At 47.3% G+C, this 10,939-nt stretch overlaps 1 protein-coding gene across 1 annotated transcript; it reads left to right on the forward strand.

Annotated features, from left to right (window-relative positions):
* The first annotated feature begins 2,669 nt into the window (after positions 1–2,669).
* On the forward strand, positions 2,670–6,765 carry LOC119324831. Its single transcript, XM_037598601.1, has 8 exons — positions 2,670–2,842; positions 2,950–3,088; positions 3,794–3,981; positions 4,062–4,233; positions 4,787–4,989; positions 5,302–5,424; positions 5,500–5,603; positions 6,424–6,765. The coding sequence occupies exons 1-8, from the start codon at positions 2,761–2,763 to the stop codon at positions 6,550–6,552; spliced, it is 1,140 nt and encodes a 379-aa protein (XP_037454498.1). The 5' UTR covers positions 2,670–2,760; the 3' UTR covers positions 6,553–6,765.
* Positions 6,766–10,939: the final 4,174 nt, after the last annotated feature.

A 10,939-nucleotide genomic window follows, 5' to 3' on the forward strand; every position in this document is an offset into this window, starting at 1 on the left:
GAGCACCACAAAGCTCTTCCCTTGCCGCCAGAAAAAACAGAGCAGTGTGGAGTGCTTTACTCGCTGGCGATGGGGTATATATAGCCACCTCATTGATCCTGGTTCGTGGCTGGAACCGGGACTAAAGGCCCCCCTTCTGTCACGGTCCCAGCCACGAATCAGGACCAATGGCTGTAGGCTAGAAGTGAGGACCATTGGTCCCAGTTCATGCCTGGAACCGGGACAAATGGGTCTAGACGAACCGGGACAAATGCCCCATGAGGCCCCGCCGGCCCCCTGGGCGCATGAACCATGACGTATGCCCCCCATGGGTCCCAGTCCGTGACTGAACCGAGACTAATGGGCTGGCCATGCCCCAACCAAAGCCATGTTTTCTACTAGTGGTAGAGGACTCACCTCCGCCAACGTAGCTCACTAGGTTCATGTAACCTTAGGGGGCGGTATCTTATATAAGACGCGACCAAACTAGTTGATAGGGAGAACATTATAAGTTAGAATTTCTCTGTACTTTGTACACCCCCATTGCAATATACAACACGAGCAGGAATAGTGTTTTACCTCATAATGAGGGCCTAAACATCGATAAGTGGCTGCTGACAGCTTCTCTCAATCAGTCTGCCAGCTCTCCCAAGATCCTTCGGAGCGACGAATCCATACCTCACTAGACGACGCCGAGCGTCGAGGAGTCTCGACCGACAAACAGCTGAACACCTTGTGGGAGACGATGGATGCGGGTGTGGACGAGTTGTGGCCGGTGAAGGGCACCACTCTTGGCCCGTTCATGCAGCAGGTCTGTCGAAGCCCGCATCCTCCAGCAGTGACCGTGGAGGTAGAGGTGGTATGTTGAGGGATGCCGGCAACCCTGGGTAGGCAGGCTTTGTAGTACTCCGGCGACGGCGAGAAGCGTCCGCAATGGCGGCAAGGTGTTGGTGGATGCGGTGGCGGTGGGCCCATCGATGGATGCGACGGTGGTGAAGAGGCCGAGACTGGGTGACGAGGACGAGGATGACAAGGCCGGGGTGTGGAAGAGGGTAATGGCCGTTGTGTCATAGACGGCCCAGGGGAAAACAAAGGGAGAAGGACGTGGGCTTTCTCTGGGTGTCCACGAGTCCCTTCGGTGGGCTGGACAACGTTTTTGTGTCTATGCGAATTCAAACGAACACAGGAAGATGGGTCGACGAGTTGGAGTTGGCCTAATAGGGCGTGTTTGGTTGCCCACATATAGCCCAACCAGACCCGCGTGGGAAGCAAGAGGCCTGTTTGGTTGACTGGTTTCACTGTTGGGCCTTCATTGCACGTTTCTTAAAGTAGCCCAGAGCATGGCTCGCTGGAAACGCTCGAATCGGCAGTTTCTCGTGAGCCAGGCCGAGCCGAGCGCAAGCGAGCGGGCCCTTGCACGAATGGGGACGGGAGGGATGCGAGGTGATTACGTGAGGTCTTCTCCAACCTCCAATAAGCTCCTATCTAATCTCCTCCCTCTGATCTACACAACGGTGCTTCAGTTCGAGGTAAGCTCTACATGAAAAGATGCACCTCGATGCTACGGTTCCATTCAGGTGATCGATTCGTAGTTTCGTCGGCCGTAAGTTGTTAATTTCGTCTTCCCGCTTGGAGCTATTCTGGACAAATTTTGTAAGATTCATCGCGCAGGATCGATCATTTGAAATTTCCTTTGAACAGCAGCCTAACCTTGCAGTTCCTCACAACATTCATGTTTTAAGTTTTTGGTTTCTACGATCGTAGCTTTATCTCTCTTTGAATAACAGTCTACTGTACCGCCGCCGCCATGTCGAGCTCCTCTGTCCTCTACTCAAAGCCCTCCTATTCGTCCCTCTCGATGCTGACGCCCTTCCCCTTGATCTCTTTGCCTGCGTCCTACTACACTAGAGTCGTTTCTGGCGTCGCTCATCTCGGCCTACTCTCTGTCGTCCTCCTACTGCACCGACGTTGCAATGGCGCGCACACTGCAGTTCGCCGCGCCGCCGACGGGGTCGATCATCTTGGCCTCCTCTCAGCCTCCTCTCTCTCGTCCCACTATACTGGAGTCGTTTCCGGCGTCGATCATCTCGGCCTCCTCTCTCGTCCTACCGCATGGACGATACCATGGCGCAAGCACTGTATTCTCCTCACTTGTCCACTGTCTTTGGGCGAGCACCGCAACTAGTTCGCCGACGGTGTCGCTCGCCGTGCCGCCGACGGGGTCACTCACCCACGATTCCATGCTCGTCATGTCGGACACGGCGCCACGGCCACTATCCACCGCAGTCGCCATGGTCCGGCGCACACTGCATTTCTTCTCCCCCTTCCTCTACTAGCTCTTAACCCTGTGTGCTAAGTGCAAGTGCTAGCTTTTAATCATATCCCATGCAGGCAACCAAACAACATGTAGTTGTATGCGCCGAGACAATGCAGGCAACCAAACAACGTGCCAAAGTTGATCCCCTAATGCAAGAAGTCCATATGCAGACAACCAAACAACTTACAGATGTCGCATATGAGGCTGTTTTTTCAATGTCAAACTGGGTTGAGATATGTATGCAACGCAGGTACTGTTCACTGCTGCAACCAAACACGCCCATAGCAAATACGGAGTACCAAATAGCAAAGATGAAATCGGCGGAACCCCTGCTTGCATCGTCAAAATATCTCGATCGGAATACTTACGACGTGACCACTTTACTCTGGCCCCACCATCTCCTCGTTATTCTCCACCCCCAAACCCGCGGAAACCCCAAATCGCGCGACCTCTGCCAGAAATCCATGGGTGGCGGCAGCGGCGACCTCAGCCCCACCGGCATCCCCGCCTCCCCTTCTTCGTCCTCATCGGAGCCCCTTCCTCGAGGTGATTCGCTCTGCCAGTAACCGATTGATCGCAATTTCCATCTGGTAGTACGATTGGTTCTGTTCTTGACCTGTTGGCGCATGGACCGCTTAATTATGTGGTGGCAGAGTTTGCCGATTATGTGCCGGTCTCTGACGGCGACTCCGAAGGGGGCTGCATCTGCGACGACCCCGAGGTGGAGGCCCTTCTCTACGGCAGCCAATTTCAGCACCGGTCGCTGCGGGAGGCGAAAGACCTCATCAGGAGGTAGCGTGGCCCTTTTAATTTCTTTGTTTATCTCTTGTGCAGTTGTGCTCTGCTCCTGTGATATTTACATCTACACTGAAGGGTTAGTGGTCGTTGAAAATAGGCCCCAGTCTCTGTGTTGAGAACTTAAGATGCTACTATTGTTTGAAAATACCGAGTGCTACTGCTAGAACATGTAATTTGACGCGCCACATACATGATTCTCTAAAAGGGATGCTGGAAAGGGGTGTCATGCCTCTGGTTTTGGAATGGACGTATGTTGATGTGTACTCACTTTACACATGATCATCGCTGAAGTCTGTGTTATGGGACAGCAATATTTCAGTCCCACCTTGGGGTTGGTTTAGACTAATTTGTCCTCTTAAATCGGGATACCATTTTGAACCTCAGTTTACAGAACTTACATTTTATAAACCCGTAAGTTGAAATGGTTGGTACCTATCTTAAAAAACTAGCTTGGTGTTATTTATGGTGTATTTCCAAATGTAATACAGCGTCGGTACGTATTATGTATCTACTCCAATGAGTTCTTTGCTTTGAGTGAGTTCATAGGCGATTATGTAAACAAACATGGAGAAAAAAATTCTACTGTATAAATATTTTTCATGACATGACGCTGAAGTAGCAAAGCTAGTTAAAAAATCTTGTAGATAAAGATCATAGAGAGGTCAGCATGTTCGTTCAGTCATTTCAACCTATGAGCAGGTATAAGCCTGGGTACTGGATTGAAGGAGTTGGCGACACAAAAGCTGGGGATTATTTGTTGCCTGATACCACCACATTGTTATTGGTGGGTCCCAGAGGTGCTGGGAAAAGTACACTTGTGAACCGAATTACACGGGTCTTTGACAAAGATGACGATCCGTTTGCACCAGAGCGGGCGCAGGTTTCCTGTAAGTCTTATCAATTTTGTTCGCACTGTTTCGACATGTGTGATTGCAGCTGATTTTCCTACTGCTGTTTACATTGCTAGACAATTCCAAATCAAATGGTACAAGCTTCGTCCGGGAGTACAAAGTTCCAAGAAATTCAAACGGTATATGTATTTGTGATACAAGAAGCTTGTCCAGAAACCCAGAAAAGGATTTCAAAATGCTGCAACGTTGGATGACGAAGGGAATTAGTCATGGGGAGATGGTGACGTGGTAAGAGGTGGCCCTTAATTCAATTATATACTGTCCTGTAGGTGTTCTGTGCATTAGGATTTTCGTTGGGAGAAATTTGTTGTCATCCAACACTTGTAATTTTCTCGCAAAAAAAAAAACTGACACTTGTAATTACAGGGATGAGTATTCTAGGGCTTTTAATTCTTCACACCAAAAGATACATTATCAAGTGGATCTTTGTGTCAGTCAAAAAGTCTATGATTGTCAACATTTCGTCATTCAAGATTTCTACAGAATTTGATGTCACAATATGTTTTAGTATCTTAAAGGGAACACATGGAGAATTATTTGAAATGTTTCCTGCATTTACTATCCTGAAAAATTATTTCTTGTGCTTCCTGCAAGTACTATCCTTCAGAACATGCATAGAGAGGTGTTCAGTTTATTCTTATGTTTCAACATTATTTTGTCATTTCCTTTTAAGTTTTCCATAAATCTTATTTAGTCTTAAACGAAGCAATATACAACATATGAAAACTAACTACTCGATATAGCACTAGCTAACTTTTTTCACAACACATTTTTTTGACAGGGATACTGATGATGACACTAAGATTAAGAACCTCAAATCAATGGGGAGGCAATACAGTTTTTTGCCTTGCAAAACCAGGAAGGTCAACTTTGTGATATTTGTGGTTGATGGTGTTTCTATCCTAACATCAATTGGAAGTGATAAGAAAGGATACATGGATATGCTCCGCGAGACATTTATGAATCCATTCTTGTCTTTTGGAGGTATGGGCAGCTATGATGCTTATAGTTTTATGTAGTTCCTTAATGTGCTAAATTTGTAATAAATATATGCATATACAAATGAACACATATATATTTGTTACTAATACTCCTTTGAATAGTTTGAAACATATTTCCTTTGAGCAGGTTTGTATACAGATTTGTGATTTATGTAATGTATATTTGTTGTATAGAATTATTGCCTTTTTATTCTCAGCATGCTCATTGAACAATGTGTTTCATTAATTAACTGGTATGATAAATTTATATTTGTTACTGTCAGCATCAGAGTGATTATAGCAAATGTGATTGCAGATGACAAGCCTGCTGTTGTGGTTACTCACGGGGATAGACTATCATTTCAACAGCGTTCCCAAGTTCAGAATGAGTTAGCAGAGACACTTGCCATTCCACCCCAACAAATTTTTGATATACCAGGTATTGCACAGTTGCTTTTGCCACATTCTCAATATGATGCATAACTAAGAAATACACCTTATATCTTCTACACAGGTTCTGATGACTATGAAACTGATATAGCTGTGTTGGATATGTTGCGTTACTGTATCCAACATGCTGAGCAGAACTTCTCTATGAAACTGAAGAATCTTGTAGAGGTTTGATTTATTCCCCCTGATATATCATTCATCTATTGTTCATACTGTATATGAAGTTCACATGTACATTGCAAACTTAAATTGATTTTTCGTACAAGTCATACTCACGTAAGAGAAGACCCACTTGATTTATTTTTACTGGGGTTATGGAGTGCAGGTAAACAGTAAGAGTACCAATTGTAACCTTCATAGATAGGCCCCAATTTTCTGCCAATCAAGGAAAATTGCTGGACCTGCTCTCGTTCAATCTTTACCTTTTTACTTGTTGGCTATTAAGATTTATATGGATGTTACAAAGTACAAACTGCCTTAATTTATGGTGAGAAAGCACTCCCGTCCGGCTCTTACGTGGTACTAGAGGTGAGATGTGATCTCTCTTATTTATGAACCCACACATATTTATGGGGCAATCACAAATATGACGCTCAGAAAAATACAAATTGGAATCTTTTGGCAGAACAAGTGTCAGGTCTCTAGTTAAGCACTAGGGGTCAAGCAAAAACTTGGTTGGGCAAGAACTCATCAGAACTGCCACACTGAAGGTTTGGCCTAAGCTCCAGAAGTTGGCTGACTCCACCTCTGGGTTGTCATTAACAACAAATGAACACAGAAATGACATTAGATATACAGTCCTAAACACTCCCTCTGTATTAAAATGTAAGACGATTTTTTGACACTATCATAATGTCAAGACAGTCTTATATTTTGATACAGAGAGAGTACAACTGAATGTGAAAGATAGAAAGGAAAAAATGCAGTTGCTTATCTTCGTTTGAACATTTCTTTAGTGGGTACTTACTTGAAACCTCATGTTTGGCAGATGCACGGGCGCGAAACCCTCGCAGAGATGATGGCGCGGTTGATGGGACTAGATGCAGTCATGGATGCCACCATTGTTTTCCTATGCGCCATAGCCCTTCTACTTCGTGTATCGGATAACTTACTGTAGTGGTAACTGGTGTTTTGCTATTGTGGATTGTAAATAAAGCTGTGTGATCAAAGGGAGTGCTCGAGAGTAGCATATATCACTCACGATATGTGACGCACTTTCTTGCCACTATGGAAGAAGATGGTGTCACTTCACCGTATTTGATATGTACTGTCTGAACATATATATGCAAGAAGCTTTGCACTGCAGTGTATAGTACTATAGTTTCTGAAATCTGCCCATGGAGGGTACCTGGGCAAAGGCATCAATAGCATGGTTGAAGAACATAGATGATGTGCTAATCGAAGATTTTGAAGTGGAGGTGCAAACCTTTGACTTAATTGTTTGTTGCTTCTATTCTTCTCCTTTATTTTTGTTGCACTTGTTGTAACAGAAACTTGCACATCATTCTTGTTTTGACTGCTTCCGTTGGTTATCCATGCCCTGTTCCTCTTTTTCAGCCCTTGTGCACCAAGGTTTTGCAAAAAAAATCCACCAAAGAATTAACCTCGGCTATGATTCCATTTTAGACAATGCCAACTCTTTCTTGAACTTGTGCACTCTCAATTTCTTTTGTTTAGACTTACACCTTGACTAGAAGCATAGGCGGGATATGCTGCGCCATAAACACAAATTAAGAAAATATGAAGAATCAATATTCATGCAAAAAGGAAACACGCGTTGTAAAACATAAATTAAGAAAATTCCAAGAATCAATATTGATATAAATTGTAAAAGTTGGTTATCTATTAGATTCTCTATTGATATTTGAAATGACAAAGTACAAGATCGTTCAAGACTACCGAAAGATAGTATAGATACGAAGTCATATATACCTCACATACTACATACCTTAAAAAAAAATACCTCACATACTACAGACGACACCGTCCGTGGCCTCCTGCCTGACCGGCGACCGCATACCTCAGCCTGGACGGCACGAGCGGGCTTTCCGGCCCGCTCGTGGCCCGTTTAGGACCGGCCCGTACGGTCCAGGCCCGACAGAAAAACTAGCCGGTCCGAGCCCAGAAAAGGAGACCGAAATTTTTTCGGTCCGGTCCGGTCTTTATCCGGGCTGACCGAGCGGACCGCTGGTGGCAAGGCCCATCAAGTGTACAGATAAGCCATCGAGGCCCACCCCGAGCCGAGCGACCCCCTCCCCTCGTTCCATTCCCCACTGGCTCGATTCCTTCCTCGTTCTGCCCCTCCAGCGCCGCCTCCTCCGTTCCTCTATCCTCGTCGTCACGGCCACCGGCAACCCCTGAGCGAACCACCGCGTCTCCGAGCACCGCCGCATCGCCATCTTCCTGCCTGTGCGATGAATTGGTCCAGACGCCGCCTACATGACGCACGCATCTTCTCTTCCCCGACCAAGGCCGCCATCAATTTTGTCGCAGTCGTCAAGTCCCAGCCTTACTGACGTGATGAAGCAGTGCAACCTGTGCACGCAGGCACGCAGGGCACGGACTGTATCTCCTTCTTTGCCCGTCATGTCGGCGAACACTCTTGAATAAATCCGAAGCTCCTGTCACGTTTTCAGTTAGTTCAGTTAACACTTTGGTTTTTCGTCAGGTTAGTCTCGAACGCTTTCCTTCTGTTAGCTAGTTTAGCTCGCGGGTCTAACTGCCTGGAGCCAGACTCGCGCCTCGTCGGTCTGCTCGTGGAACGGCACCAGTGTTGTGGATCATGACGACACAAAGTCAGGGGCCACGAAGCCTTGTTTCCCATTCTGTAAGTCTGACTAATAGAACAGAAAAGGTCTGAAGTTTGTGCAGCGCAAAACACCTGTATCTTCCTTTTTTTTCTTGAGCAATCTCTCGTTCGCGTGGGTTCGTTCCAAGGGCACCTCTGGTGCAGACAAACACGTCGGAGAACACACACATGTTGGTGTGCCCTGTCTTGTTCCCCATGAACTGGAAGTTGATCTCGTCATGATTGTCCCAATGTCTGAATTTGGCAATTAATTGATGCACATACAGTTAGAATTGTATGCAGTACAAGCTGATTAGCAATCTGAAACTGGAAGCGCCGATGCACATACCTCTTGAAAGCACCTACTTGACGCCGTCCTGCAGTACAAGCTGATTAGCAATCTGAATCTGGAAGCGCCGATGTGCTGACGGTAACGGTGCCGACGGGCGGCGGAGTTCTCCAGGACGAGCTTGATGTTGGCAGAGATGCTACCATAGATGAACTGCCTCTTCGTGTGCAGCAAGCAGCCGGAGTAGTTGATCTTTAGGACAGGGCACGACGACGAATGCACGCCGGCGCAAGGCACACACGCAGCTCACGTTCCCCCTCCATCGCTCGGTCCCTCGGTCCTGACCGAGCTTTCTCCTCGCCGGTCCGGTCCAGGGAAATAGGCCCGCTGGGCACTTCGGTCCGGTCCGGTCCGGACCGGTCGTGGCCGGTCCAAAGCACGGCTCGGTCAGGGACCGGACCGGCTCGGACCGTGTCCACCCTGGCATACCTGACCGGCCATCCAGCATCGCGATAGTCGTTACAGCGCACGACAACGGCTACACACCGTGGCGGCGGTCAGGGAGTTCATGATCGACCGAACTCGGGTTGCAGCACTTCAAAAAATGGAGTGTCACCGGCGTGCCGGAGGTGAGCGGAGGACGGTCCATCGGTCTCAACCTCGTGCACGACCTGGCCGGGTGCTGCCGGATGAGTAACGTCCGGGCTTTACTCCACCCCGTGTTCCACACTGTCAAGGTGGTCAAGGATATGGACTCCGTGAATGGCAAATTCTGTCAAAGCGAACTTGCATGTTTGCATGTGTTTCCAACCGGCGATAAGGTCCATCAGATTGGTGTGTGTGCTAGCTTGTGCGCCTACCTACGCAACTGCGCCGTCGACTATTATCAGGCTCATGCGATGCCGCCGCTCCCCATAACGGGTGGCATGTGGAGCTGCCTAGCCGACGATCCGGCGTCCCCGCTTACTGCCAACCGGGGCCGCTGGCAACCCGTAGCCGACGACGTCCCGCACACGACGGTCGAAGATCAGAAGCCGGTTTCATCACAGGAGAAGCACGCGCCTGCGAACGTCTAGAGGTCATCATCGTGCGGACCTCCCGTCTGCCCTTGGTTCTCCTTTCTCACGGTTGTCTCCCATCTCTGCTGCTTCCACCCTTTTCTCTCTCACATCACTGGTCACTGCCCACATGAACGACGACGGCCACGGCCACTGCGAAAGCTGATTTGAGCACACCGCAACGGAGGACTCCAGACGTGACTACCACGACATCCTCGCCTATCTCTTAAACTCGCTTTTCCTTTCTACAAAGTCAAAGAGGCTGCACAGGCGACACGGAAATAGAAAAGGCCCAAAATAGCCGACACGAAGGTGCACAGCTGGGACGAAACAAGCCATCCGAAGCAAACCATCGGTCGACCGACCCACTGACGTACATGGCACACCACGGCGGAAGCAAAATCCAAATAACCGAGAGCTCCCTAGAAAATGAGGCCTGAGCCTGACCAACAAGGCCCACCACAGAAGAAAAAAGAACACCAAAGCTCTCTCAGCGCTCCATTTCAGGGGAGCTTAGTAAGTAGATAGATTTTCAACAATCGATTGCTTCACCTCGATGCCTTTGCAAATGTCAACATCTGTATTGGCCTTTCATCATTTGAAATAAAATCTGTAGTTACACACTTGCAACATCTTTCTTAACACGATAAACTTACTTGATGTCATACCCATACGTAGAGGTAACTTGGGCTGAGTGAACATGGGTTGTGGGTCTGCTACAACGGACTTCTTAGTTCAGTGGCTATAAGAGGAGAGCGGCTGCAAGCGAAAGGGGATCATGCTAATGCCTTCTTCCTCCTCCAACTACTGCCTCCTCTAGTATTCGACCAATGTATCATCTGCTGCTCCTCTATCTTTGATCTATGATCTTCTCATCCTTAATTCTTGTACCCGGATTGTAGCCCCTTCGTGATCCTTGGTTTGGTGAATTAATTCATACGTCGGGAGCACTTGTATTCATTGATTTGTGTTTGTTGATATCAAATTGTTGCCTTCGATTCACGGGATACGCCACTTGACCACATCTTTTCTTAATTCTTGAGCTCTAAACCGATTCTTTTTTATTGAAACGGTCTTTAATGTATGATTGTTCATTGAATGTTGGTCTACTTGGAGCTGCATAATCTTGGCGAGATGGTTTAAAATAAGATGGAGAATACGCCCTTGAATCATACATGTACCATGATGAATATGAATAAAAATTAGCATAAGGAGGCATCCATGGCATTGGCATTGGGGACCCAAAAGTAGGATATGAATATGCAGCATTAAAATTGTTCCTTTTCCAGTACCGCTCCTCAAACTTGCGCCTAAGGAGTGATCTTGACTTCTTTGGATTATTTGGCGGATAAGTATGTTTCTCTTCACT

The sequence above is a fragment of the Triticum dicoccoides genome, chromosome 1B (genome assembly GCF_002162155.2).
Source record: "Triticum dicoccoides isolate Atlit2015 ecotype Zavitan chromosome 1B, WEW_v2.0, whole genome shotgun sequence".
NCBI classification, from domain to species: domain Eukaryota; kingdom Viridiplantae; phylum Streptophyta; class Magnoliopsida; order Poales; family Poaceae; genus Triticum; species Triticum dicoccoides.